The sequence below is a fragment of the Botrytis byssoidea genome (assembly GCF_014898295.1).
Source record: "Botrytis byssoidea strain MUCL 94 chromosome Unknown BBYS_017, whole genome shotgun sequence".
Lineage (NCBI taxonomy): Eukaryota > Fungi > Ascomycota > Leotiomycetes > Helotiales > Sclerotiniaceae > Botrytis > Botrytis byssoidea.
This window is the reverse complement of record NW_024065858.1, coordinates 345,267-372,731: the sequence shown is the minus strand read 5'-3', so window position 1 is coordinate 372,731 and position 27,465 is coordinate 345,267. Positions and strand designations below refer to the sequence as shown.

Sequence of the window (27,465 nt, the reverse complement as noted above, 5' to 3'; positions counted from 1 at the left end):
ATCGAATGGGGATATGACGATTCGGAGGAGGTAAAATTTGATGGGTTACAGGCTTACATTGGACTCTGCGGTAGTAGATTAGATATGCGTGCATGATCTTGGGGGTGCTTATTGATGAAATTATGACATTTGTTAAAATATCCATCGAAGGGATGTTGTGTTATTGTGAATATGCTTTTCAAAGACAGAAACGAGATTACGCGAAACTGGAGTGAGTGAATGGATGGATGTTTTTTGGAATATCTAACTACTCGAGTGGAACTTTGATCTAATAATATAAGGTTTAATAAGAGTAGAATAGTCGGGTAGGAGTGATATTGATAGTGAATCAATCAATTCACATCGGTGAAGTAAAGAATGGGTTATTATTAGGATGAGATGGTATGAGATGGGATGAGATAAGAACAAGTAAAATGACATGGGATGGAATGGAATATGAATGAATGAAATAGGAGTAGGTATAAGCTAAAATAAAATAAACTAAAATAAAATAAATAAACAGACAAACAGATAGGGTAGAATCAGATTTATATTATGTTATTTTACAATGTCTAATGGATTGAGTATTTAGTTGTCAATTATTAACTGATAATTTAAGAGGTGAAGTGAGAGGAGAGGTGAAGTGAGAGGAGAGTGAATGAGGTCAAAGTCTACAAAAATAAAAGTAGATGAGTAAAAGGTTCATGAGAGGAGAGGAAATTGATATTACGCGAGACCTCTGAGGTAGGTAAGAGAGAAAGAAACGATATAGGTATACCTAGAGGCAGGTAGATAGATAGATAGTATGAGCTTTTTTGTGTATCAACTAATAAATCAAATCAAATTAGATCAAATTACATCACAGGAATTGTCTAGCGGGAGGGAGAAGATTTGATGTTGAAAGTTTACTTAGATATCTGATATAGGTATCGAGAAATGCCAGAGGATTGGAGATTGATCTTTAATCGTTCGTTCATCTATTCATTGAATGGTTCATGTAATAAATCAACAAATTATCCAGAAATCATAGTCTGAATGATCTAGATTATCAACGACCAAGCACGTTCTCAATCCACCACGATTTTCACATTTTTCAACATTTCCCAAAATGCTCATAGTCTAAACCTCACATATCAAGAAGCACTCCCTCCCCTATCTCGCCAATTCTCCAACTAAGACCCATTAATAATCTTTTCCATCTCCTCCACATCCTTAACCACCGTCGTTAAATTATCATAACCATCTTTCGTGATCAGAATGTTATCTTCAATTCTGACACCTGTTTTGTTCGTTAGTTTTTTCTGCATTCAAATAGGGAAGACAGGAGAGAGAGAAGAGAAACCTACCTCCAACTTCCCAGTACTTCTCCAAAACATCCGAGTTGATGTATTGAGCATGTGCCGGATCTTTAAGATATGGTTCGATGATGAAGCGACAGAAATAAATCTGATATCTTTGTATTAGTCACAAAGCCCAGAAGAACAAACGAGGAGAAGGAGACGCAAGGAACGACATAAGAGAAAAAAAAACATACACCCGGCTCAACAGTGACCACACTCCCCTCTGGCAAATTTCCCCTGACTCTCAAATACCTGAACAACCTATCCTTATCTTCATAATTTGGATGCCCACCAGTATCATGCGTATCCATTCCGAGATAATGACCCAATCCGTGCGGGAAGAACGCTACACTTGTTCTTGCTTTCAAAATCGCTTCCTTATCACCTTTCAAGATTCCCAAGGAGAGAAGTCCATCGATTGCGACTTTGTGGGCAAGGAGATGCACTTCATCCCAGGAAACGCCGGCTTTGAGCATGGAAGTACATTGCGATTGCATGGAGAGTACTATATCGTAGATGGAGCGAGATTCGGGTGTGAAGTGACCGTTTATGGGAAAGGTTCTTGTCTGTCAGGATGATTAGCATATCTGTCAAAAATCTACGAGAAACTTCAATCCAGAGTATGGGGGAAAATCTTACAATATCCGAAGCATAACATTGATACTCTCCTCCAGCATCCAAAAGCAAATTCAATTTTCCCTCCAGGTCCTCTGAATTCTTCATATAATGCAATGTAGCAGCTGCAGTACCACTAGCCACGATACTGTGATAAGCTTGTTCTCTCGCACCATTCGCAATGCTCTCTTTAATAAAGAGCGCTTCCAATTCTCTTTCATTCTTTGCATGTTTGACTGCCTTCAAGACTGCCGTGTGTCCCACTTCTGAAATCTCATTCGCCTTTCTCATCAACGCAATTTCATACTCTGATTTGCGTACACGGGCTTCTTCAATAGCTTCCTTGAGAAGCGTGAAATCTTTCTGGGGAAATTCGAGGAAGGTTATGTGGGTGGAAATCTGGGGCGCGATAGCCCAGACCTTTGTTTGATTTGGGAGGGCCAATTGCGCGTTTATGATATCGGTCGTGAGGACTTCATCGACGTCATAACGGGCGAGTGCTTCTTCGGGAGAAAGAGGGAGACCAGTCCAGATGACTGATTCCGGGTCGATTGGTGGAATGAAGAGGGTACTTTTGTCTTTCGCGATATCATAGGTAAAGTAAGCGTCAGGGAGATCGCAGCCGGTGAGATAGTAGAAAAAGCGTCGTTGTCTGGAAATTGAATTGTTAGTATGAGCCGTTTCTGGATTACCAAGATCTTTAATATATGCCGCGTGCAATATCTAGCATTTCTCCCAGCAACGTACCTGAAAGGAGCAGCCTCGTCATTATCCTCAATCATAATCGTCTTCTGCGCCTCCAAATACAAGACTCCCTCTGCCCCCGGCTCCTTACTCTTAATATATTCCACGACCTTCCTCACATGTTCTTTGGCCGGATATTTCCCCTTCAAAATCGCATCCGTAGATGAAGCCATATTGCGATGAATTATCCTCGGATTAATTCTTATCTGAGATGTATCACCGGCAATTCGAGTTCTATCCAAACCGTATTTGCTCCAGCTTTGAGATATAAACTTCGGTTGAATTAATATGGAAGATGTCGTTTGAGAAATACTAGCTCTGGAAGAATAAAATTGTACCTGTGCTGCCCATGCTATTCTTTGTCGTCTATTCGGACAACGTGGTGTGAATCGCGGGGTATTTGACAAGCGGAACATGGCCATGGCCGTTTCTAAGCGTTGCTGATGAAAATCGCAGCTTGCCTCGGTGAGGGGCTAACGGTTGGGCTAAATTTTGGAAATTCGACCTCATTACTAGATAGCTATCGATTTTAAGCTTGGCAGTTTTATTTCTTAAAAATCGATACTAAAAAAGGAGTTTATGCATGTGAAGATCTCAAGAGAATGCATCTAAATGAAAGTAAGAATCGAATTAGACTATTGTATGTATTCCGGATATCATTAAATTCTGGATCTCCAATCATCCAATATCAGTATTTCAAACACATTGACAGTGTACCTGCTGCTAGAAATGAAACTACACTATCAAATTATCGAGCAATCCTATTGCCCATTCACACGATTTGGAGCAATGTATACCATCCAACAATCGTGATTCAGGCCGCAACCATCAAACGCTTCCAATGCTGCCTCTCATATCCATGTTGTGGCGCCTGATCATCTCAACTTTGTTATCTATGGTAACGAGGCCAAATCGTATACGCAATCTGCTTCAGTTCTTTCATCCGTAACCTGTTCCATGCCATGCCTTGCTCATGACTCACGTTCAGGAGCCGTGTACGTCTCGACTCGGACACTTTCCTACTCTCCAATATCGCCTGTATCATATTTAGGCTATGCACAACGTACATCTAAGCATCCGCTGTTACTTCTAACACTGTCTCTTGTGCAGCCATGCCCGGTCTACCCTTATTCAAGAGTGACATTTTCGGGACGAAATTCACTCCCCCCTGTAAAGACGATAGTTCCTTTAGACTTATCGCGTGCTGTAGAAGAGCTTCTTTACTCGTCTTAAATTCGAAATTTGTAAGGAAACAAAAATTGATTTCCAATCTCGAAAGCTCTTGTTCACTAACTCCTCCGACTTTCGAGAAGCGTGCATGAGCATAGCTTTGGTCCTCGAGTGCTTTCATAGCCACACGTAACCCAGCTAATATGAGTCGATGTGAGTTTCGCCTTGTTACAGGTATGACTCGTTCATCGACTGCCACCCTGTGTATGTAGGAACTTGTTGCAAGATAGACAGCTGTTGACATTGGACAAAACGTGTGTATTCGCATCAGATAGTCTTCCAAAGAGATCGGAGGAGGACGCTTCGAATAAAATTTTCTTGTGATAGCACTGTGTTGAACATTCAAAGGCTCAGCATTCTCTCCAACGATAATATATGGTTCTGCGGACACAGTGTGCTGTGTTTCCAGAGGTTTCGGACGAAGATTTACTCCATCTATAACATCTGATCCAGAAGCTCGTTGTCGAAAACCTGCTAAGTTTGTCCACGATCCAGACCGTCGTATATTTTCTTTCTCTGCCTGCATGCCCCTCATATTTGGCATCGTCGTTTCGGCCGACGCTGGCGTGGGAGGGATATCACCCGTAAATTGAACTAGAGCTTCGATACCAGCACATAACAATTTAAGTGCTGTTATCGGCGAAAGAGTAAATATATCGATGCTACTTGGAGATGGTGGTGAAACTCCACGATCATTTGCACAATGATTAACCGTAAGACCTGCATCGGATGAAGGATTTGGTGGTGGTGGTAGTTCGTGGTCAGTATGGTCATCTGAACCGTGGTTCGAATTCACGAAAGCCGTCGAGTCGGATCCATCTGTAGGTAAAGGAGACATGGTTCCAGATTTATTGTCTGTGAAGTAAATCTCTGTGTCCGACAGTAAAAAGACTAAACCTTTCGATTTCTGTTATCTTTCTCCACCAAATATCCAAATGAACGTGGATGAGGAGATCAAGTGTTAAGAAGACGCCGGGGCCAGGGAGGCTTAATGGATGCTTGGAAGAGCTCCAAGAAGCGCATGTTCTCGGTGACAGACGATATGCAAAATTTGTTGTTGGAAGGCGAGATTGGGTTGTGTATGGAGGAATTGATGGTCTTATATTTGAGTGGAGAGGGAGTGGATTCAGTTTATGGTTAGTTTATAGGGTTTTTGGGAATTTCCCTCGGCGCTAAGAAGAGAAATGAACAGAAGTGAAAAGGGTATTAGTACAGCAGAGGAATGGAATGCGTAGGTATAGAAAGTGACAAGGAAGGTTACACAAGCATGTGCATTGTGCGGACAACATCAACTGATCGATCCCCTTGTCTTTCCTTGGATTGTCTCTGAATTGAATTAAAATGAGTAGCATGGGATTATGCGTCAATAGTAGGTGGTATCCGTAGCATTAGCAGCATTCAGCCTGATTGTGGTACATACGGAGAGGAGAGCAATGTATTCAACGCCTAAGGGCAGAGTACCCGAAAAGAAAATGTGCTCCTCTCAAAGTCTCAACAAGGACATCCGTCCACCAATCCTCAAGCTAGTTGATAGTGACTGGTGACTAGTGACTAGCGACTAGATATCGTCCAAGTAGAAACTAATTGCAATAAGCCGACGCTTAGAGCTCTTAGCATCAAGCGGCCACTCCACTACCCACTGATAAGAACCAAGAGGTCGGACGGAAAAAGAAGAAAAGGAAGAAAAAACTACAAGGAGCACGTGGATCAACACCAGGGTAAGAGAACCTCGGGGAAGACCAAGTCTAGCAACGGGGCTCATACATTGCACGCACGCCACGCAGTGGATGAAGATAGATACCTAGGTAGTTAGGTTCATCTGCAGAATCAGATTAATAAGTACACTGTACGTACGGAGTCGAATGGAATCCAGATCAATCACTTCCAACTTCCAACTTTACTCCAACCAATAATAATCACATCTCACATCAATTCATCTCAAGATCTTGAGTGAATGCTACCGTGTCGTGGAGATGGTCAGATATCTCCCTAGCATTATCATTATATAAGGGGTTTACGAGGCTAGAGCCACGATAATGGCTCGATACGAATCCCTAACCATCCTTACTAAATCTGGATGAATGGAAAGACCACGAGACTCTCAAAATTTGACATTGGGAGATTATTCAGTTACAGAATGACAAATAGAGTAAAGTACGGTATTCAGCATAGTGGCTTAAGCGCACCCGTCAGGTAATAGTAGGAAGGAGGCTTAGATTGACTTGTTAATTTATGAACTAGATACCTAGATACCCAGATACGCTTCTCAATTTACTTTACCTCTTCTTAAAATTGGCTCATATTGGGCATGTTGCATTTGGGACATATAGCGTTCTATGGATGTTGTATCCGACAAAAGTAAACATTGGCAAGCATTTCCCCGCATCTAGACATTCCTATCAGACCCTCCGCGCTGGGATTAATATCGGAATTACCTGTCCGCTATCCCCTGAGATTATACCAATATGCAGATATCTTGCAGATGGTGCTTAACGACCCTGGTGCACAGTACCAAGTGATGGCTTGACTGGGTAAATTCTTGATTCGTTGGGTATACACGGTATTCATTTAAACTAAAACCTCGAATACCAATTCGAGTGTACGCCAAACTCCTTTTCACATGTTCATTTGATGCCCTATTTATACATCATTCATTGTCTTTGTAATGATTCAATCCTTCCATCTAGCCAAGAACTTTGCCATATCATCTGTAGGCATTGATGCAGCAGCAACCTTTCAAGTGTTAGCCGCGTCAAGTTTGCGTTGTTGAATTTGTGTCTTGAAACTTACCGTATTAGGATGACTTGCAAAGGATGCTGTCTGAGCTTGAGTCAAAGTTGTGTAGATGGTTGCTGGGCTTAAATACGTGGTGGCTAGAGTAACATCCGATTTTGGATATTGGGGTGCTGTGTTCGTGGCCGTTATTGTGGTACCAGGCATCAGACCCATCGGAGCATATCTTGTAAGACCAGTTTGTGATTGGTATGGGATTCCATAAACGCCCTCGTCCGCAGTTCCTGATGATGATGCGACTGCCGTGTCTGCCACATTATTGACAGTTGCTGGTCCAGCAGTGCCAGTAATTGTGTACACGCCTCCAAAAGTCCCTGTCATGCCGCTAATAGAGAACCTGTTCGAATATACTGTAACAGACCCTGACGCTGTAGTTGCTATCATTCTCATGAAGCTGTATCGTCATCATCAGCATGAAGGCTTCTTAAACTCTGGCTTCATGGAACTTACTAAGCATTGGTCACCGATGACCCCCTGGCCGCCGGTACAGTGACAGTAGTCGAAACAGTTGATCCCAAGGTAGCGGAAGCAGTTACGGGGTATATCACTGCAAGATCCTCACCTGTACTAGATCCTGCGCAGAGATCTAGTTGATAAGTGGTAATGTCAGCTATCGCCGGAGCATCTCCATTATCTGCCCACGTAACAGTAAATGGAGTTGCAGCTGTTTCTACCGCTGCGGCTGCGGGTGCTGAGAATGTTGGATATGCAATTGCGAACGGAGCATATGCCAGAAGGACTAAAGCTTGGGAGAAGCGCATGATGAATATTGTTCGTTCGCGCTCGCAGATTGGGTTATTGTTGTTGTTTATTGATCTTCGTATAATTTCTGTTTCGCAGGGCGAATCCAGTGATTCTTATCGAATCGTACGTGGTTAAAATTGATTGATAGATGGTAAACTTCCAAATATATTCGAGATTCGATTCCAAACACAGAAAGAGAAGGCGGAAATGTAACTATGTACTTTTGGCCTTAGGCGGTGAAGGGCGCTGCATCTCAACGTTCACGGTGTTTAAAGTTCTATAATTAGCATGTGTAAGTTTCTACCGATTCTGTGCTATGGGATAAAGATTTTGACATGCAATGTATTTTGAATTTGATATCAAGTAAATGTCATTTCGACGATTTTACAATGCCCCTTCCTATAAGTACCATGAAATAAAATACTTCTATGCAATTCCTCCAAAATCATATCAAATTGTGATAATAAATGTAGGTATCATTTTGTAACTGACTTCGAACATCAGACATCCAAGGTCCGTTTTAAGCCTCATAAGGTAAAGTTTATACTTCGGTCTCCACGGCTACTTGCGGTCAAATTTTGCCACGAATTTTATCTCCCTAGTACCTTATCGCTTATCCAGACCAAAGACCCCTCCCCTTCACTAAAACTCGAAGGGTAACACAATGAAGAATTCATTGTCAAGCTTTTACTCAGACATTTTATAGCAAATTCTCCTTCCACATTGCGACATTAATCACCAATACTAAAGAAGATAGTCATATACTTCTTCTCTTTCATCACCATCATTCCCTCTTTCATTCATCTCGTTTCTATTCGGAATCATCGACAAATTGTTAAATTTCAGCTCAAACATCTAGAACCGTCATCAACATGGCATCCATTACTAGTCCTGTGCGGGCTCCAGTTCTTGCAATGAGTGCTTCTGAGTTGATTGGAAATACTCCTTTGGTACGATTGAATAAGATCCCACAGAGTTTGGGTATCGAAGCCGAAGTTTATGCCAAGGTCGAACTCTTCAACGCTGGCGGAAGTATCAAGGATCGTATTGCCCTTCGTATGATCGAAGAGGCGGAAAAATCTGGAAGAATAAAGCCTGGAGATACTCTCATTGAGCCAACCAGTGGAAACACGTAAGTTACTTTATACCACTTTGGCATAAATCTCTAATCATTCTCTAGCGGTATTGGTCTCGCTCTTGTCGGAGCTATCAAAGGTTACAAGACAATCATTACTCTTCCCGAAAAGATGTCACCTGAAAAGGTTGCTGTTCTTCGAGCACTTGGAGCCACTATTATTCGTACCCCAACCCAAGCAGCTTGGGATGCCCCCGAATCCCACATCGGAGTGGCAAGAAGATTGTTGAAAGAGATTCCAAACTCCCACATCCTCGATCAATATGCCAACGAGAACAACCCCAACGCACACGAGTTTGGAACTGCAGAAGAAATCTGGAAGCAAACTGATGGCAAGGTCACTGCTGTTGTCGCAGGAGCTGGCACAGGTGGAACTATTACTGGATTGTCTAAAGGTTTAAAGAAACACAACAAGGATGTCAAAATCATTGCAGCAGATCCCCACGGATCCATACTTGCAGTTCCAGAAAGTCTTAACCAAGAACACGCCAATGAATCATACAAAGTTGAGGGAATTGGTTATGATTTCATTCCTGATGTTTTGAATAGAGATTCTGTCGATGTGTGGTACAAGACAGATGATCGTGAATCATTCGCCTACGCACGTAGATTGATTGCCGAAGAAGGACTTTTGGTAGGAGGTAGCAGTGGTAGTGCTATTGCAGCTATGGTGAAGGGAGTCCGTGATTTGGGACTTGGTAAAGGTGATACCGTGGTAGTCATCCTACCAGATAGTATTAGAAGTTACCTCAGCAAATTTGCCGATGACGACTGGTTGGCCGCCAACGACCTCCTTCCTCCTACCCCAGAGTCTTCCTTGCCAGCATCCCCAGTCGTCAAAGCTCAATCCAAGAAAGATCCATACTCTGGAGCAACTCTTCGATCCCTTCGCCTCAAACCAGTCACATCTGTCCTTGCCAACGCCTCTTGTTCTGAAGCCGTCGAAACCATGCGTGAAAAGGGTTTCGATCAACTCCCTGTCCTCGCTCCAAAGGGCGATAAACTCGTCGGTCTTGTCACCCTTGGAAATCTTCTCAGTTGGATTAGCCGCGGTCGTGCCACCGGAAAAAGCCCAGTCTCAGATGTCATGTTCGATTTCTCCCACATCCCTGAAGTTATCACCGATCCCAAGGACATCAGTCATCTTTCTTCGCCTCCTAAGAGCAATGGTATTGAAACGACAATGGATGGCAAGAAGCAAACTACTCCAAAGCGCAAATTCGTAGAGATCACACTCGATACACCTCTCTCCGCCTTGAGCAAATTTTTCGAGTGGAATAGTGCCGCAATTGTTACCGAGAAGGGAAGTGAGGCTGATGGATTGTCGAAACCAGTCGCAGTTGTAACTAAGGTTGATTTGTTGAGCTGGATGGTTAAGCAAACTAAAGTTTAAGGGACTAGGTGCATCGTTGCGGGGTTGGAAATGGCGTTTTGGAGCAGTGTTGCATGCACTGTGGTAGTGTTTTTGGGTTTCAACACCTATTGGGATGGTAAAGAGCTTCTGCATTTACGGTGGGTCATTGGAGAAATGAGTATTAAAAATAAAGGACATAGATATAGTAGTCTGAAGATGTAGAGCTTCTAAAGTAAATATACCCGCTTCATCAGCAAACATAATCTCTCCATACCATGCCAGTCGTGAAATAATCACAATTCACAAGTGAGAGTGATTAAGAAGCCTGAGAAACGACTTCATTTGTTTAATTATACAATTTACAATTCGTTCAAGTCTCTGACAGCTTTGAAGACTAGGCACACGCGCGCGAACGAACGAACTCATCTATAAACCTAGAAAGCCCAACGACTTTTGACCAAACCTTTTCACGAGTATTATGGCTAATCTGGCTTGGTCTGGATATGTGCTATGATGAATGAAAAATGACCTCCGCCCACCCTCAGTATGCATCATTTTTTTACGAGGAAAAAAACGACAAGCGTGTAAGCAATTACCCTCAACGCCATGCATCCGTCCAATCTACCACTCTAGATTGGAGATTTGAAAATAGCTCAAATACCCACCCCTATTGCATGCTTATCTATTATTGGTCTGTTGATCCAATCATGTATGCAGGCATTGTATGTAATGTAAGAATCCACATCCCTCCCCTTCCCATTCCCTTCCCAGCCCCTTTTTTCTAGGGTCTAAGCGATCAAACGTCTTCGAACTCCATATCCTCTTCACTCTCCTCTTCATCTTTTATAGCCGGTGCTGCTGGAGCAGGCTCCTCAATTCTAACTCTCTTCGTTGGTCTATCCTCATTCGGTGTATTAGGTCCTGTTACCGGACTTCCTGCACCTGTGCTCGTTCCACTCGCTGAAACACTTTCATTTCGTGAATGCTTTAGGACACCACTGAGACCACTACCACTCGTTACACTGGGCTTAGTCTCTATGCCTCCAACGGAGCTAGTTGGAGTGGCGGCACCAGATGTGGTGCCATTTGGAATGACGTCTTCGAAGCCTTCTTCTTCTTCATCGTCGGTTTCATACTCTTCGTCGGCTTCTTGTTCGAGTTCTTTGGCTTGTGCAGCCTTTAGTTGCGCAAAATAATCATCAATTTCAGCCCCTTCACCAGTACCTTCGGTATCAGGTTTGATATCCTTCTTATTGGTGTCAACTGGGCCAATAGAGGCCGTGGGTTGGTTGCCAAACTTGACCTGCTCTCCAGTGATAGTACTGTGAGTGAAATGCTGAGGTAACGCATTTTGAGCAGCTGTTTTCTCTTTGCGAGCTTGTTCAGCAGCGATATCTGCAGCTGTAGGTCCTTCTCCGTTCGTCAAAGTAACTGAGATGGACGTTGGTCCAGTATTATCCAGACCACGAACAGCAGTTGGTCGCTCCGATGAAAGAGCAACAGGTGCAGTTTCACTGCCAGGATTAGCTTCATCTCTAACCACTTTACGAGCTGTTGAGAGAGCTTGTTCGAAGGTGTTTGCAGGGATGACCACCTTATCGATCTTTGGGAGTAAGTCGGTGATAAATTTAAACTGTGCATTGAGTTTCGATGACTGTTCATGTCCACCACGGTTATTGTCAGGATCGTGTACCAGAAGGTAATCACATTTGTGACATAAAAAGCCTTCATAACTTCTCTTGTCCAAAACTTCAAAAGTTGTCCATTCTGATTTGCATCGAGGGCAAAAGTATTCCTTTCTTTCATCATCTGGCACAGTATTTCCTTGAACAGCCTTGTCTATCTGGTAAACTCTCCACTTAATCGCATCAATTGTTGCACGATAATCGATGAAATAGTAGGTTCGATTAATTGGTCGTTGTTGGCCTTCTTTGATCTCTGGACGTGAATGCCTACACAATCCAATTAGCAAATTCCAAAATGCAGAGTAAAATGCCTGGCATACACTGCAAGAAATCGATCCTCCTTCAACTTTCCACAAAGCTTATGAAGCTCCTTTGTATTTATGCTCATCAGGTATGCTAAATCATCATCGCGCAAGCTATGAAATGTCAGCTTTCCTTTCCCACTCCCAGCAACTCTCACAGAAATACATACGCGGAATGAATGACGAGCGCATCAATCACAAGGATATGTTTTGTGTCATAGAACGAGCGCATACAAGAGCGCACCAACATCTGGGCGAGATCCATATTTGCGAATGGATAATCAAGAGATTGGGAATAGAAGAATGAGATCTAAGTCCGGTATTTGGGAAAGAGGGGATGCGGGGCCTTGAGTGTGTGTGAGTGTCTCAAAAAGAGGTAGAATGTGTTTTTGAAAGATGGGCTTTGCAGAGTCGTTAGAGATAGAATCGAAAAAAAGACAAAGAGATATTTTTCAATAAATGGTGTCCAGGATGCCCATGATCATTTTGTATCCTCAAGACAATAAAGTAGAAGACATGAACAGGATGAGTTGAATCCCTTTGTATCTGTTGAGGGTGAGTGGTACGGTCGTTGTATCGTATTGTATTGCTCGCAAGGGCAGGGAGTTGATTAAATGAAAATTTGATATGATTGTTATTTGCAGGAGATAAAGTGAATGGATATTGATTGCTTCAATTGGCAAGGCTGAATGAGATGAGGTAGAGCTGCAGTAGTGTCTTTTTTAATTATGTAAGCCACCACTTAGCTATATCAAGTTACAGGGATAATAGTATGAAAGTATACGATGGTTGAATGGGTAAGTATTGTAAAACACACCAAAAAGCGGCCGTGCTTTTCCCCATATACAAGGGCTCTGACCAATAAAAACATTACGCTCTTTTAAAATTAATATAGTGAACTCTAGCATACCAAAGTATTGTAAAGAAATATCTGAGTATATTTAGTTATATTAAAATCTTGTATATATTCCATTTACTACAATTACTGCTTCACAACACTCTCTTATAGAATAGTAATTCCAAATTCATTCTTTTATCCAATTCCATACATTTTCAATAAGGTTGAGATTAGGAGAAAAGGGAACCAATATTAAATTTTTTTCAGTGTATTCACTTTGGAGAAAATATAAAAAACGAGCTTTCTTATAACAATTCCTAAAGGTACTTTCTAGAACTAATTCGAAACAGGTTTTTAAAAGCAGCATCAAAACAGACTAAATCAACCAATTAAATCTATTTATTTTGATATCCCAGCTACATGTGGGGTCAATTAGCGTTTTACACGACTTACCCATTCAACCATCGTACAATTATTGGTCGAAGCTCGGACCAAGATACTAAAAATTATTGGGAGAAATATTCATGGACCATGTTGAATTTCTATTTCATCAGGTTGTTTTTATTTCCAACTTCACGTATGTGATCTATGCGCATTTTTCAATTTTGGAAAAATACATTCGCATATATCTCCGAAGTTCGAATAACTACATCAATCATGGAGGCGAATGCACAATCCGGAGGTCAACGAGGTGGAGGAGGACGAGGGCGGGGGCGGGGAGGTTTTGGCAGAGGCGGCAGAGGAAATTCTAGAGGTGGTTCCAGAGGTGGTAGAAAGCCAGAGATGGGTCGCAAGGAGTATCAGTCAGTCGGGATTCCAAACCTTCCAATTTATTCTCTCTAACTTCAATTAGTCGACAAGAACCAAAGAGAGATCGGAACGATGACGACCAAGCATCAAAACGCAGAAAGACGGTACATAATGGAGAATCAGAGCCAACAGCATTTAGTACGGAGTTCACCAAGGAGGAAATCGAAAGTGAAGTACGAAAACCAAAACATAAAGTTGCCGTCATGATTGGCTATGCAGGAACAGGATACAAAGGCTTGCAAATTAATACCAAGGAGAAGACGATTGAGGGTGACATGTTCAAGGCTTTTGTTGCTGCCGGTGCGATTTCGAAAGCTAATGCAAATGATCCCAAGAAATCCGCCTTGATTCGATGCGCGCGAACTGATAAAGGCGTCCATGCAGCTGGCAACGTTCTCTCCTTGAAACTCATCATCGAAGACCCGAAAGTTGTTGAAAACATCAATTCCCACTTACCAGATCAAATTCGAGTCTGGGGTATCGAAAGAACTACTGGATCTTTCAATTGCTACCAAATGTGCGATTCACGGTGGTACGAATACTTAATCCCAACCTACTCATTCATCCCACCTCATCCTAAGAGTTTCCTTGGAAAGGAGTTGCTTCAGGCCGCTGAGAAAGAAGGCGTTTTGGAGAATCACAATAAACTTCAAGAAGATGCTGCATCGTTTTGGATCGACGCCGAGAAGGAATTTGTACAACCCATTCTGGACAATTTGGACCCCCAATTAGCAGCGGATGTTATGGAAGCTATTCATGCTGCTGAGGAATCCAATGAGCCAATCGGAAAGAACATCAAGAAGAATAAAGCAGAAGCCAAGGAGGACTCTGAAATCAAGGAAGAAGTCAATGAACAGACTCAAGAAGAACCTGCAACAAATACTGAAGCAGAAACTGGTGACGGATCAGTACTTAAAGAACCCGTAGCAGTTGAAGTTACAGGAGAGACGAAAGCGGAGGACTCAGAAGCCATGCAAGGCGTTAAAACCGCTGAGGAATCAAAAGCAAAGGATGAAGCTGATCAAGATGAAGAAGTCAAGCCAGAAGCAGATGGAGCTCAAGAAATTTCGAAATCGATTCTTACACCACTGGAGAAAGCTGTCAAAGAAGTAAAAGCAGCCTACATCAAAGCCAAGAAAGCATATCGCATACACGAATCTCGTAGAGAACGAGTACAAGAAGCTCTCAACCAATATGTCGGCACTCATAATTATCACAACTATACCATTCTCAAAAGCTTTAAAGATGCCTCTTCCAAAAGACACATCAAATCTTTCAAGATTGGAGCCCAACCTATCATCATTCACGATACAGAATGGCTTTCACTAAAAGTCCATGGTCAATCATTCATGATGCATCAAATTCGAAAAATGGTAGCCATGGCAGCATTAGTGGTACGATGCGCTTCGCCAATGGAGCTCATCAAGGAAACTTATACTGCTGCTAAAATTAGTATACCAAAAGCCCCAAGTTTGGGTTTACTATTAGAAGCCCCAGTTTTCCACAATTATAATGAGAAAATTGCGAAGGATTTTGACAGGGAGAAGATAGACTTTGAAAAGTATAGAGAGAAGATGGATGAGTTCAAGCAGAGAGAGATCTATGATAGAATTTTCAGGGTGGAGAATGCTGAAAATCAGTAAGTCTATCGTGATATCCTTCAAAATATGAAGGGCAAACTAACAAAAGCACAGATTTCATACATTCTTTCATCATTTAGATCATCATCGAAGCGATTACTTCTTGTGGCTGACAGCGTCAGGCATTTCTGCTGGTAGACAGCGTGGTGCAGGAAAGGATGTTCTAGATGCTAGTGATGATGAGGCTGATGTCAACGGTGAGGAAGGTTGATTACCATTTGATTTTGGGAGAGAGGGGTGTAAATTGCAGAGGATACCTCTTAACATTGCAAACGCTCCAGATATTGGACGCAGATCTCAATACAGACCGCGTGGTGTGAATTGTACAACAGGAAGACAGAACAAAAGAATTCTAGCTAGTCTGCAGAATCTGGAATTGTCAATGGATCACAATACAATACAAAAAGCAAGCTTGACTTGCCCTTACACATAAAGGACTCTCGATTCATTCCATTTTATTTCATTGCATTTCCTCTCTTAATTTATATCTATACATCGTCCATTTCTCATTCGTAATGTTGCTCTATCCCATGTATCTTCCCTCTCAGATCGCTCCAATGACTCAATTCCCAATCAACTCAAAATCACACTCTAACCATGTATGGTCAAATATTGCCAAACCTGATCTGAAATCCGGCACTCTCATATTTATCTACTGCAACTTGCCTTCCTCGTCAAATCAAAAATAACTTCTCCATCTGGCCCCTTTACTTTGTAACATCGGAGTTCTACCACCATCCCATCCATCCTATATCAAAACACGAACAACGAAGCCCTGTATCAATCTTCATCAAGACGTGCCATCTATTCCCTAGATAATCCTGCGATTTCCATACATCGTATCGTATCATCCACTCTCATACGTATCCACGTCGACTATGGATCTCAAGTCCTCCTAATAAACAGCTGTTCGAATTGATCCTTACACTAAATCATCGACACACAAAATTAGTATTCACTCCTCTATTTCTAGAAGTACACTTCTAGACCCAAGTCTTCCCTTCAACTGCAGATCTCAAACAAAACCGAAATCAAAAAGATCAGGAAAGAAGAGAAAAACTCACATTCCTCCCACACCACACCCTCCTCGGTAACTTCACAACCCGTCTCATCACCACATATTCCCCCTCTCTATCCTCTTCTCTCTCCACATCCATTTCTGACACCTGTCTCTTTCCCATAGCTTCAATTTCCATCCCATCGAAATTCCGGTTCTGGTTCATTCCCGGAGTACCACTCGCTTTTCCATTCGCATTCGCATCCACATCCACATAAGCAAACCGAATCGTCGACCTCCTTTTCGTCGGAAAATCTCTAATCTTCTCCTGCGGATTCAAAACTCTACTTGCCTTCTTCCTCAGCTTCTTAGGGCCTTCCTTCTTCTCCTTCGCAACCAGAGAAGAAAGTGGAGAAACCTTCGGTTGTTCTTTCGTTTCCTTGAGCACGGGATCGTACACTAGGAAATGCACAACGATTTTCCGGACGCCGCGCGGTATAACCATGATTTGCATGCGTGTGCCTTCGAGCAGCGGAGGATTGTTTTCGGGGGTTTCGATAAAGCCTTTGCGCAGGATTTGCGGGGGGAGCAGCGTGCTGCGGGGAAGATAGTGGAAGGATGGAGGAGAGAGTGTGTAGAGGACTTCGAGGGGGTCGTGGGGATTGTTTTTGTAGGTGTAGTTGTGGTTGTAGTTATCATTGAGGGGTGGGAAACGCTGGGTGGAGAGACGGTTGGAGGGCGAGGTGGCGAGTTGGGGGGTTGGAGTATAGGAGGGAGATGTGAGATGGAAAGAGAGGGATAGTTTGATGAGGAGAGTGTGGAGGTTTGTGTGTAGTGTTACGAGATCGGAATGCGCGGAGGCGTTGGCTGCCATCTTTGTAGGTGGAGTTTTGTGGAGTGTATCTGTGCTGTAGATGTGAGTTCAACGGAGTTTGTAAGACTTTGGATAGATCGTTGGGTCTGAACCGTATAGTATAAGAGCTTACAATCAGTGCCACTTGCTCTGCAATATCGATCCTGAAAATAAACTAGGTAGGTGAATGCGTTTGCGTTGTCCGTTGTTTGCTTGGCACAAAAGACTTGGAATACTGGATGTTAATTCCCTTGTGAGCAGTCGATTAAGGCTTTTGTGCGTGTAGGACTTTTTGAAAATCGAGCTCTGCTCAGTTTATATTGAAAATAAAAGAAACCCCCAGAAAATTTGCCAGCAGGAGGTTTCCGAAAGGTGAATGAAATCACAAAGAAAAGAATCAGAAGATTTTCGCCATAGTATTCTGAGAACCTCAAGATAATCTTTAACTAGAAAATTTGTTTGTCTGTCGTATCTGATTTCCTACAACAGTTGCAATCTTTAAGGTTGAGTCATAACGGATTCTAACAAATCCACATGTACCGATCTATTCACTCCATTTCGGTTGTGCTTTATACGCCAGTATCAAACCAAATAGGCACGTTATTCCTCATTCACTCTTCTCTCCTCATCTTCATCTAATGGTTCTCCCATAACTCCAAATATTCAACCCCACTTTCGAGCCCTTTTCTACCGGTAGACCAGCATGCCATGTTTCCTCATATCCCCTTCCATTCCTGTCAGTATTTTCCCAGAATACGGCATTTCCCTTGATAGGTTTGAATATCACTCCTTCTACTGTTACATTTTTTCCACTTCTCGGATCTAACGCTTCGGTAGTATCGAGGAACTCCTCCCACCTTCCTCCTGTTGGTCCCACGATACGTGGGAATTCCGTTCCTCCACCTTTGATATCAGAGGATACATCGACGTAGACCATGAAAGTACTTATTCGGTCTATGCCACGTTTGCCTCCGCTCCAATCGCTATTTCTATCATTAGCCTTCGCGTACACAATACCTCTTCTGAAAGGTCCATGTTGATAGAAAAAAATGAAGCTTCCATTGATCACCCAAAACTTACAAATGCATCCCATAATGACCCCCAACCCCATACCTCTGCGTCCTCAACTTCTCGATCCCCATCTCACCCCTCCACCCCTGGAATGCTCTCGCTCTATGCTCAATACACCTAACCACCTCATCTCTCTCTAGTACTGCTACTTCAGAATTTCGCACCGAAGTATCAACCGTAACTTCCTGACCATGAGAAACGGTAGACGGTTTATAGAGCGGTTCACTATCCCATCAGTTTCTTTTCATTTCATCAGAAGAAATAAAAAACCATACCTAACATCCACCAAATGTTTACTCTCATTCGCCTTCAAAAATCCCTCAATATATATCATAAGTGGTTCTCGACTAATAATAAACGTTTTATAACTATCTTCCGGACAAAATAGGGGTTCATCACTTGCGATGAGTGAAGAGTTCAAATTGAGAGGTTCATGAAGAGCAGATTGACGACCATAGATGATTTGAGAAAGAGGCCCCCATACGAGCACGTAGAGGGGTATCAGTGCGAAAACGTAGAGAAGCATGGTGATGGAATGTGATGTTGGGATACATGTCGGATTTGGCGGGAAAAAGAAAAGGAGGTGAGGTTTGGGAATTTGTGGAGATGATCACGTGCAGGGTACGTAATATCTTGGGAGCTGAAGATGAAGTTGAACGACGACAGTTATTATTCATCGGTATTTTTATTGCCGTTGCATCTTCATTTGCTTGTACTTTTGAATTTGATTCATTAATTGTGAAGAAGATTTATGGGATTATAAACAGGTAGCACTGAAAGTAAAGATGAATAACCTCAAGAAAGTTCTTGAAGCGATCTGTCATCCAGAACCCAGCACTAGTCAAGGCCTAGACAGCACAATGAAATCATTGTGATTCTTAAAAGAAGCTTCAGATATGTACGAAAGATTTCAATCATTCAGCAAGCAGCCATCCTAGAAGAACGATGTTCTTTCAAAAGTTGAAAGCTTGGATTAGTCTACCAGTCCCGCTTCTTGATATCATCACATCATCGTGTATTGACTAGAAATTCTAGCCTCAACTCTAGGTAGTCTCCAACTTCCAACCTGCGAAATCAAGATATCTTATGATCTGAAACTTATTTTTCATTCTATATTCTTCAAGTGTCCTTTTTTGAGCTTCATAGGTGCTGCGATACTGCTCTAATCATATACATACCATATAATCATTGCTGGACCATCCCAACCCCCACCGTATCATTCTTGCGAGCAATCAACTTTAAGTTAAAGCTAACATCAGAACTATGGCCAACTTCGCTTGAAATTGCCCATGGGTGTTTACTAGAGAAACATAGTGAGATCATCTGATCAAACTACCACTAGCCAATACCTTAAGCCCACACAACCATTCATTTAAATTGAAAATTTCCAGACCTTTTCAATTCTCTGCATCTTCATCTATCTCATAAACTTTCACTCGCCATTCAATCTCCCATTTATCTCCCAACTCCATACTATCCACCACAAACCAACCAATTCCTAATCCACACAACCACACACTCATCCATCCATCACTCCCTCAAACATAGCCCTCTCCCCCCTCAGCATCTTCGCCGTCATCACCTCAAGCTTTCTCGTCGGAGCATTTCTATCCTACCTAATCTGCGTTTGCAAAGAAGATCAGCACCGCAGCAACTACATCTGTCAACGACACAACGAAAACCACGAAGAAGTCTGCGACTTGCGACGTGCATTTTATTGGTCCCGCCATGCCATTTGGAAACATGAGTCTTGGGCGGGAGCCGGAGAACAAAGTAGGCAGTGGTTGATAGAAGAGATTAAGAAGGTGAATGTGCAGGCGATGATCACGGAAAAGACGACGATGCCGAGTGATTGCTGTAGAGATAGGATGACGCGGGTGTGGTGGGAAGAGCTGGAGAGAGATGGTAGTGAGTATAGAAAGAGGGTGGAAGCGGGAGAAGATCCGTTTCGAGTTATGAAAGATGTGGATCCTACAACTACAGGTATTTGGAGACTATGTTGAGGCTTAGGCAATTACAAAGGGGGGCGGATACGAGAGAGCGGATGGTGGAGCTGTGCGTGAAGAGGACAGTGTCGTAATTAGTATACGGTAGTATTAGTGTGGCTGATATAGAGCGTATAATACGTACGCTAGTGCGTATAAAAGCCAATGATATCTACGTTCGTACGTATTATACGAAAGAGACTATACTAGTAATATTCAATATTGTTAGAATATTTAATATTTTTAGTGATACAGAATTCAATAATAATTACTGAAATATTTTTATGAATATTGATAAATATCACTAAAGTGGGGTGTAATTGAAATATGGAAAATACTAATTATAACACTGGAAGAGAATGAAGTAAGATCCTACTAGCATCCTTTCTATTGTCCGTGAACAAGAAACTCGATGTATGTATAGTCTAATCAACTGCAGAGATGGCATGGAACTACTGGTTTTGTTTCGTTTTCATGCTCATTCACCTCATATATATTCGTCGTTTCCTACATACAACATCACCGGCTAATATTTGGGGTTTTCAACTAGGTAGTCACTTGAATTCATGCGCGATTACATATAACACAAATGGCGCAAGCCCCGTTTATACATATTTATTACCGCTCTGGTATATCTCTAATCTCCTAAGCGCCCATGCTTAATACCACAGGAGGTTTTATACCTCCAGAAAAGAACAGTAAGAACTGGTATGATAGACCAGATAGGCCATATATGTAACGAGTATCGTTCCCCGAAGCAAATCTGCACTCCATCTCGTCTGACCTCATTTCACTCGCTACTTGAACGCTAGACTACGTCAGAAGTGTGTAAATTTTCTCTTTTGGAAGTTGTGGATAAATACCCGCGTAAATAGTGGTTAGCCGAAGGCAGCCACCAAACCAACATAAAACGCAATTCGGACATGTCTGTCCGATTTTCTATATATGATTAGCTGTCATTCCACAAATATTGTTATAGGAGAAAAATACTTCTGCCCAAAAAACATCCTGTGGATCCAGCCAAAAAGGATTCCAAAAGGTAACCAAAAAACCCTTAAAAGGGGAACACCGAATCGGACCAAAAATTTGCTCAGCGAGCGCAAGCCGCGGCGGAACCAAAAAATCAAGAGGCCCACGACCGGGGCAATGTGGAACGCTCTTCGAGCGACCACCGGAACCACGAGAGCGAGACGGAAGCCGGGGGTGGCGGCTTGTGGCCAGGAAGCGGGGCAGAAATAGCTCTGAACTATCTAAAGCAGGACTGAGAGAGTTATGGCGAGGCTGAAGCCTGGGGAGGCAGGCGTGGAAACAGCTCTGAACCATCTAAAGCAGGACTGAAAAGCCATGGCGACCGCGAAGCAAGATGTCGAACATCAGCGCCCTAAGAAGGAAAGGCTCTCACTCCACCACATATTTTCCCAATACCAGCACATGTGTGGTTGCATATGTGCTTTGCACTCAAGTGCATCTATCCCACCTCTCTCAAGATCCTTCAGGTATCTCAGAAAGTTTCAAGATCAGGTCGATGACTGAGTTGTTTATCCGAGTCGAAGATGTGTGGTTTTTCATCTGCGAGTTTATGATATATTAGTTGCTGGAGACAAAATTGTATTCCATATCTCGAGACTGAAGAAGTAAAGAAAAACAGTAGATCATGAGAGAGATTTAAGTCCATCGATCTTATCAAAGCCCGAGAACTCTATTCAAAACCAAGAACCAAATGAGGAGATAAATAAGGTGAAGTGGTATGGATGAATGAATAGATGGACAATAAGAACTCACTTTCCCATCTTGATATTGACAGATATTCGGTATGTTCTCGGTATACAAATCGACAAAAACAAAATGACAAAAAAACATACAACAGTGGGGATTCGCTGGTGGTCACCCACCCAACTACTAATCCACCGATCTGAAGCTTGTGTATGGCAGAGCGGACGGGATGCCCAATTCTCTTCAGTCTATGGTCGTATGTGGTGGAGTGATGTTTTTTTGGCAATCTATTCACTGGAGAGTTGAGATATGAGTACCCAGATATCCATATTGACCTGTTGAGTTGGTGATACTGTTGAGAATGCTTGTGATGATTGAATATGTTGTTGTTAATGTCATTGATATTGTTGATATCATCAAAAATCATCAAAAGAAAAACAGAAAGAAAGAAAGAAAGAAATAGGTAAACAAACCCAAGACCGCAATGGATATCGTCAAGATACTAGCTCGCGCACTAGCGATGCCTGGCATTCCAATGAACCATTCCCCAGAAAGCCACGCCCACCCAGTATCTGATCGACCTCAAAAGTGAGTGGCTCAATGATTGGAATCGTTTGGAACATTGGACGTATCTCAATTGTTGGAATTGTTCAGAATATTGAAAGTATCATAATTGTTGAATCGGATTTGACAATCGAATACCTTTAGATTGTCGAAAACTCTTGGGACAACTGCTGGACTGAATATGTGATTTCCTTTCATGCAATCTGCTCCTTCCATTTTGCTATATTCATTCATTCGTACCTTCCTCATTCATCCTTTAATTCTCTCCTAGGAATTCCAATACCAGGGTATTAAACTTATCCGCGTCCTCCCAATAACACCAGTGACCACCCCAGTTAACTACTACACCTCGTGCCTTCCTATTGGCTTCGACTCCGCCATTCACAAACTCCACAATCTTCAATACACCTTCTGCAGGAAAACATCCGCTCCTGCTACTACCCACAACTAAAATCTTTGTCTCACTCCCACTCTCCGGTCCGAAACAAGCACGAATACTATCTCTCCAATCTTTAGATGTATGATCCTCCATGAGTTTCCCCAACCATCTCCCATCTCCCTTGAGTGCCTCTCCCAAGAAAAATGCTTCATCATCATCCATTTCCTCCTGGGACCTAACTCCTTTCTCCGATTCAATCGGTGCATATCGGTATCCCAAACAAGCAGCAATAGTTCCCCGATGAGCAATTTCCGGCGCCAATTCCAGAGTTTTCTGAAGAGAAGCGATCGCCCACGGATTATTCATACCACGATTACAAAAACGGCTATCCCAGCCATCCAAGGTCGAATTCTGAAGCGGACTCTGATCCACAAAGACCATTTTTCTGAACAAGCTCGTTCCAAAAAGTTCAGCATAACTCCATAGGATGGCACATCCGAGACTCCCACCAATCGCAAGGAACTTTTTGTCTCCTCGAGGACCCTTTTGGCCGGTAGCCGATGAATAGATGATATGCTGCGTGAGCTCATGCAAATCCATCGCGAGACGACTAACATGATATCCATGTTTTGGTTTCTGGCTGGCTCCATGACCTCTCAGATCCGGTACAATAACACGGTATGTTTTGCGTAGAGCATCTACATTCTTTTGCCAAACATCTTTGGAACCAGTAAAGCCATGCAACTGTGTGATTTGTTAGCTACATGAGTAAGTATCAGCAAGAGTACGGGATTCACAAGAATCAAACACTCCAATCCCCCCTCATTCTGAACATCCGTATCGCTATACGCAATAGCTACACCATCATTCGTTATAAATTCCGACTTCATTTTTGCACCTTTCCCTTTCCCTTTTCAATCCCAATCTCTCACACAATAAGTGAATAGAACCCCAACTTAATCCCTCAAATCCTCAACAAACACACTTCAACAAATCAAACCAAATCAAATCACACCACAGATTTCACAGAACACCAGCAAGCACACTTCGTACCAACACCAAACCCAATATCTCCCCGTCAAATAGTTTTATGCCTCGTCAATTGAGAATTGAGAATTCAGAATTGAGAATTCCAAATTCGAGACGAAACTTATAATATAGATACAAAATATAAAATAGAAATAAATATATGAAACAAACCCCACCACGTACGATATCTCGGTTACTTACATACCTAGTACACGTCGGGACTTCCCGTTTCTGCACGTGCTGGGTTGGGTTTGGTTTTGTGGTTTTGTGGAAACGTGATGGGATGTGATGTGATGGGGGAGGTTGATAGAGAATCTTTCATACTTACATATTTAGGTACCGTACCTACCACACGAATGAATGAGTGAATGAATGAAACAAATCAGATTATATTGGATATCTAGCATGGGACGAAACAGCCCAAAGAGCCATAAACCTGTATGAGAATCCAGATTCAAGATTCGAGATTCGAGATCCAAAAGCTGCGATGCGATGCGATGCCCTACCATCGATGCGTCAAAGTTCGCATAAAATACAGACCAAGTCTCGATAAATCATAATCCCAAGAGATTACTGCACGAAATCAATCAAATTCAAGCATTAAGATAATTGGTTAGAGGTGTGTATGTATATATATTTTTAACTAAAGCGCGATGTAAAGCCATTGCAGACTCTCATCTAATCCCAAGCATTTACCCATTCCATTCCATACCATTCCATCCTATCCTTTTCTTATACCCATAATGCATTATGCATGTAAATTGCCCTTCCCATTTTTTAGATTCCATGATTAACTCCTTCACAAATTTCCTTGCTAGCCATCTATGATGCTCGCGTGCGTATGCCGAATGCCCATACCAATTCCAATATTCCTATTTCATCCTAATCCTATATCTACAACGATAATGTAATGCTCGCAATGCTTGGAGATTCAAATATCTATAACAAACTCAAATAATGCATAATATGCTCTTTTCGAGCTTTGCTTCTCTTTCTTTCATCGCAGCTTAAACACCAGGTGTAAATGGTGTGACCAGATCGATGCTTCTAGGTCGGTGTCCGTAACCACCTGGACCGCTTCGAGGTGGCAAGGGACGATCCATACCCATACCCCCGGTGCTGGTAAATGTTTGGCCAGCCCCGAAAGCATATAAGTCTTCTCGGCTTCGACGAGCGGAATAGCTGCTGGCGGTGTTGGAATATGAGTTTCCTGGTGTGGCAAGGGGTGTAGGTGTTGTGGTTTTGGTTGTGAATGGCATGTAGTTCCAGACTTGAGAAGATGTCCTCGAAAGTGTAGTAGTCGGTGGAGATTCTGGTTCCTGGGGTTGATGTGTTCGAGGTAGCGCTGTGGCTAACTCTCTCAAGCTTTCCAAGGCACTTGATGAATGTGTATCGGCTTGGGATGAAGTATGGAAGTGCGATGCTGGGAGGGATGAGGAGGGTACGTGGTATGAGACGGAGATATCGGTTGGATATGGCGATGAGTTGAAGTATGATCGAGGTCTAGATTGTGTAGGAGAGAGTCGCGGTACAATATCTCGAGGTTCTTCCGGTGAGTATAAAGTTGCACTTGACAAGAATGGGGTCAAGGGTGGAGAGTTTGGTGCAGTTGCATATGGGTTCGATCGAGAAGTGTATGTTGGTGCTTGATCATGAACACGACATCTATAAATCTTGTTAGTGACATTTTTCATGTAAATTGTAGACATTAGATGATACTCACTGTTCAGAACAATAGAGAAAGGTATTGTTTGGTGGTGTAAATTGCTTTTCGCAAGTCATGCTGTAATGAATCGTCAGTCTCGGATCAGCCACCATTATGCACCCCGCCTTTTCCCAATGCTAGGCGTCGTCATCATCTGACAATCGAGTTAAACTTACCAGAACTGTGGAAAGCTCTCCCCGTTATCTTTCTCCACGTATTGACTTTCTCTCTCCTTACTTCTGGCAGCCTTGGTAATAACTTGCGGTGTAGTCCTTCTGTGTAAAGTTGTAGGTCGACTAGTTCTCTTTTCCGCTACTACCGCAAATTCCTTTCCTGACTTTCTGCGTACGTGGTTGGACTTCTTCTCAGTGTTCTTTTCGGAGCTTGTTCTTGGAGAGATAGCAAGTGAAGGAGCAGTGTGTGTTCGGGATGCGGATGGTCTTGTTGAGTGTGCCATTTTGGCAGTTGGGAAGATGTATTCTTCCTTTAGATATATGGAGACAATCCTTGAGGTTTATAGGATATCAGAGAGGAGAAAGTTGTAGAAGATGTTCGATGTAAATTGTTGGTTGTATGTGAATGTAAAATAAATCTTGGTATCTTATATGTGGTAGATAAGTTCTCAGGATGGATGCTTCCCCGGTTGATCTCGGTCTTGTGAATGTTTCTCGTGATGGTGAATTAGAACGGTCCAGGTGAGTAAGATCAAATGGATGAGATCAATGATGATGTGATGAAATGATGCGAAGAAAAATAAAATAAGATAAAATCAAGGATTGGATTTTCTTTTTATTTATTCTCGATTGGCGATTAGAAAGATTCTTGAGATGTGACTCTATGAATGATCTTTTTATTGTAATAGTAATAATAGTGGAGTGGGTTGGACTAGGTAGATGGAAACTAGATACCCGGTGCTAGACTCTAGCCTCTAGGTAAATACTAGATGCGACGGTCCTAGGTACTGTAGATAGATGCCTCGTACTAGTATATCGTGAATTTGTGAATCCGTGCTGATAAGAGATTAAGAGATTAATATTTCTACCGATATGACTCCCGCAGGAAATTAATTGGCGAAATCGGAAGAGTGGGATGGAAGGGATGGAAGGGAGTGAAATATTGTCGATACGGAGGTGGAACACAGGATGGAAGAGTTTGATCCAGTAATAATATATATCGGTAAATTGATATGATTTGTTATATTGGACAAGATGAATTGACCAATATCTTCACAAGGTGTTTGCTGTGCGGGATAGATAAATTCTGGCGGGGGAAATGGGGATTGAATGTGATTTATCAATTCCTTCTATTCCGACCAGAAAATTAAATGTTTGTTCGGGATCCGGAAAATACGATAGCGAAAGATAGAGTGAATGGGCTTTATGAAATCGAAGACGGAGAGGGAGAGGGAGAGGGAGAGGGTTATTGTATATAATAAGAATTCGAGGGGAAATTTAAGAATAAGAATAAGAAGAAGAATAAGAATAATAATAATAATAATAATAACAACAATAATAATAACAATAATTGAAGATTATCGTCGAAAAAGATATTGCGTGCTTCGTTCCAATTGTATCTTTGGCTGGGACGGAGTATTCTCCCCTCCCTCGTAAACGCTGACCACCCAATAGGATTGTTGGTTTGACTAGTTTGAATGGCTTGTGGGAGACCCTTGAAAGGATTGTATTGACTGGTCGGTTGGGGAAAAAAAAAGAGGGAAGATCTTATGGATTAACTGAAGCGGGAAGTATCAATTGGGGTGTACGCTTCGAGTAGTAACCTGGAAGTCTTGGATGATCTTTGAGCTCTGAGATCTCTTTGTTGACCCTTGGACTTTGGGAACTGGTCTCGGTAGTCAAAGAAAAAGAAAAAAGGAGAAAAGGAATAATCGGTAGTCAAAGAAAAAGATCTCTTCGTGAGCAAGTAGGTAGACAATTATTAAAAGGTTACACGGGAACTATTT

At 42.3% G+C, this 27,465-nt stretch overlaps 10 protein-coding genes across 10 annotated transcripts; 2 read left to right on the top strand and 8 right to left on the bottom strand.

Annotated features, from left to right (window-relative positions):
* Positions 1 to 801: 801 nt before the first annotated feature.
* On the bottom strand, positions 802 to 3,100 carry EAE97_008184 (uncharacterized protein; the record flags this gene model as incomplete). The annotated part of the gene is made up of 5 exons (XM_038878698.1): positions 802 to 1,258; positions 1,326 to 1,425; positions 1,514 to 1,885; positions 1,959 to 2,586; positions 2,682 to 3,100. 5 exons carry the CDS (start codon positions 3,098 to 3,100, stop codon positions 1,152 to 1,154), a joined length of 1,626 nt encoding a protein of 541 aa, XP_038730378.1. The 3' UTR covers positions 802 to 1,151.
* A 647-nt stretch (positions 3,101 to 3,747) lies between these two features.
* EAE97_008183 (uncharacterized protein) lies at positions 3,748 to 4,746 on the bottom strand (the record flags this gene model as incomplete). Its single annotated transcript, XM_038878697.1, has 1 exon — positions 3,748 to 4,746. One exon carries the CDS (start codon positions 4,744 to 4,746, stop codon positions 3,748 to 3,750), a length of 999 nt encoding a protein of 332 aa, XP_038730377.1.
* Positions 4,747 to 6,394: 1,648 nt separating this feature from the next.
* EAE97_008182 (uncharacterized protein) lies at positions 6,395 to 7,678 on the bottom strand. Its single transcript, XM_038878696.1, has 3 exons — positions 7,152 to 7,678; positions 6,699 to 7,095; positions 6,395 to 6,641 (listed from the first exon to the last, which is right to left on the bottom strand). Exons 1-3 carry the CDS (start codon positions 7,460 to 7,462, stop codon positions 6,579 to 6,581), a joined length of 771 nt encoding a protein of 256 aa, XP_038730376.1. The 5' UTR covers positions 7,463 to 7,678; the 3' UTR covers positions 6,395 to 6,578.
* A 402-nt stretch (positions 7,679 to 8,080) lies between these two features.
* On the top strand, positions 8,081 to 10,221 carry EAE97_008181 (uncharacterized protein). The gene is made up of 2 exons (XM_038878695.1): positions 8,081 to 8,577; positions 8,626 to 10,221. The coding sequence occupies exons 1-2, from the start codon at positions 8,318 to 8,320 to the stop codon at positions 9,971 to 9,973; spliced, it is 1,608 nt and encodes a 535-aa protein (XP_038730375.1). The 5' UTR covers positions 8,081 to 8,317; the 3' UTR covers positions 9,974 to 10,221.
* Positions 10,222 to 12,559, bottom strand: EAE97_008180 (uncharacterized protein). Its single transcript, XM_038878694.1, has 3 exons — positions 12,092 to 12,559; positions 11,940 to 12,035; positions 10,222 to 11,886 (listed from the first exon to the last, which is right to left on the bottom strand). The coding sequence occupies exons 1-3, from the start codon at positions 12,184 to 12,186 to the stop codon at positions 10,731 to 10,733; spliced, it is 1,347 nt and encodes a 448-aa protein (XP_038730374.1). The 5' UTR covers positions 12,187 to 12,559; the 3' UTR covers positions 10,222 to 10,730.
* An 857-nt stretch (positions 12,560 to 13,416) lies between these two features.
* Positions 13,417 to 15,420, top strand: EAE97_008179 (uncharacterized protein; the record flags this gene model as incomplete). The annotated part of the gene is made up of 3 exons (XM_038878693.1): positions 13,417 to 13,562; positions 13,613 to 15,208; positions 15,264 to 15,420. 3 exons carry the CDS (start codon positions 13,417 to 13,419, stop codon positions 15,418 to 15,420), a joined length of 1,899 nt encoding a protein of 632 aa, XP_038730373.1.
* Positions 15,421 to 16,249: 829 nt separating this feature from the next.
* On the bottom strand, positions 16,250 to 17,080 carry EAE97_008178 (uncharacterized protein; the record flags this gene model as incomplete). The annotated part of the gene is made up of 1 exon (XM_038878692.1): positions 16,250 to 17,080. The coding sequence occupies one exon, from the start codon at positions 17,078 to 17,080 to the stop codon at positions 16,250 to 16,252; it is 831 nt and encodes a 276-aa protein (XP_038730372.1).
* Positions 17,081 to 17,690: 610 nt separating this feature from the next.
* On the bottom strand, positions 17,691 to 18,656 carry EAE97_008177 (uncharacterized protein; the record flags this gene model as incomplete). Its single annotated transcript, XM_038878691.1, has 3 exons — positions 17,691 to 18,042; positions 18,140 to 18,355; positions 18,406 to 18,656. 3 exons carry the CDS (start codon positions 18,654 to 18,656, stop codon positions 17,691 to 17,693), a joined length of 819 nt encoding a protein of 272 aa, XP_038730371.1.
* Positions 18,657 to 22,462: 3,806 nt separating this feature from the next.
* On the bottom strand, positions 22,463 to 23,911 carry EAE97_008176 (uncharacterized protein). The gene is made up of 2 exons (XM_038878690.1): positions 23,569 to 23,911; positions 22,463 to 23,515 (listed from the first exon to the last, which is right to left on the bottom strand). The coding sequence occupies exons 1-2, from the start codon at positions 23,659 to 23,661 to the stop codon at positions 22,649 to 22,651; spliced, it is 960 nt and encodes a 319-aa protein (XP_038730370.1). The 5' UTR covers positions 23,662 to 23,911; the 3' UTR covers positions 22,463 to 22,648.
* Positions 23,912 to 24,397: 486 nt separating this feature from the next.
* On the bottom strand, positions 24,398 to 26,912 carry EAE97_008175 (uncharacterized protein). The gene is made up of 3 exons (XM_038878689.1): positions 25,682 to 26,912; positions 25,524 to 25,583; positions 24,398 to 25,465 (listed from the first exon to the last, which is right to left on the bottom strand). The coding sequence occupies exons 1-3, from the start codon at positions 25,960 to 25,962 to the stop codon at positions 24,808 to 24,810; spliced, it is 999 nt and encodes a 332-aa protein (XP_038730369.1). The 5' UTR covers positions 25,963 to 26,912; the 3' UTR covers positions 24,398 to 24,807.
* Positions 26,913 to 27,465: the final 553 nt, after the last annotated feature.

Excerpts from the sequence above, each read along its gene's own strand:
- EAE97_008181 (XM_038878695.1), top strand. The coding sequence starts at position 8,318 with ATGGCATCCATTACTAGTCCTGTGCGGGCTCCAGTTCTTGCAATGAGT. Across the intron at positions 8,578-8,625 it reads GAGCCAACCAGTGGAAACAC|CGGTATTGGTCTCGCTCTTG; the intron begins GTAAGTTACTTT and ends ATCATTCTCTAG.
- EAE97_008176 (XM_038878690.1), bottom strand. The coding sequence starts at position 23,661 with ATGAAGTCGGAATTTATAACGAATGATGGTGTAGCTATTGCGTATAGC. Across the intron at positions 23,516-23,568 it reads GATTGGAGTGTTTGATTCTT|TTGCATGGCTTTACTGGTTC; the intron begins GTGAATCCCGTA and ends CAAATCACACAG.
- EAE97_008175 (XM_038878689.1), bottom strand. The coding sequence starts at position 25,962 with ATGGCACACTCAACAAGACCATCCGCATCCCGAACACACACTGCTCCT. Across the intron at positions 25,584-25,681 it reads GAGAGCTTTCCACAGTTCTG|CATGACTTGCGAAAAGCAAT; the intron begins GTAAGTTTAACT and ends GATTCATTACAG. Across the intron at positions 25,466-25,523 it reads TTTCTCTATTGTTCTGAACA|ATGTCGTGTTCATGATCAAG; the intron begins GTGAGTATCATC and ends CAAGATTTATAG.
- EAE97_008182 (XM_038878696.1), bottom strand. The coding sequence starts at position 7,462 with ATGCGCTTCTCCCAAGCTTTAGTCCTTCTGGCATATGCTCCGTTCGCA. Across the intron at positions 7,096-7,151 it reads TCATCGGTGACCAATGCTTA|CTTCATGAGAATGATAGCAA; the intron begins GTAAGTTCCATG and ends ATGACGATACAG. Across the intron at positions 6,642-6,698 it reads TTGCAAGTCATCCTAATACG|GTTGCTGCTGCATCAATGCC; the intron begins GTAAGTTTCAAG and ends AACACTTGAAAG.
- EAE97_008180 (XM_038878694.1), bottom strand. The coding sequence starts at position 12,186 with ATGGATCTCGCCCAGATGTTGGTGCGCTCTTGTATGCGCTCGTTCTAT. Across the intron at positions 12,036-12,091 it reads GCGCTCGTCATTCATTCCGC|CTTGCGCGATGATGATTTAG; the intron begins GTATGTATTTCT and ends GACATTTCATAG. Across the intron at positions 11,887-11,939 it reads GAGGATCGATTTCTTGCAGT|GCATTCACGTCCAGAGATCA; the intron begins GTATGCCAGGCA and ends TGGATTGTGTAG.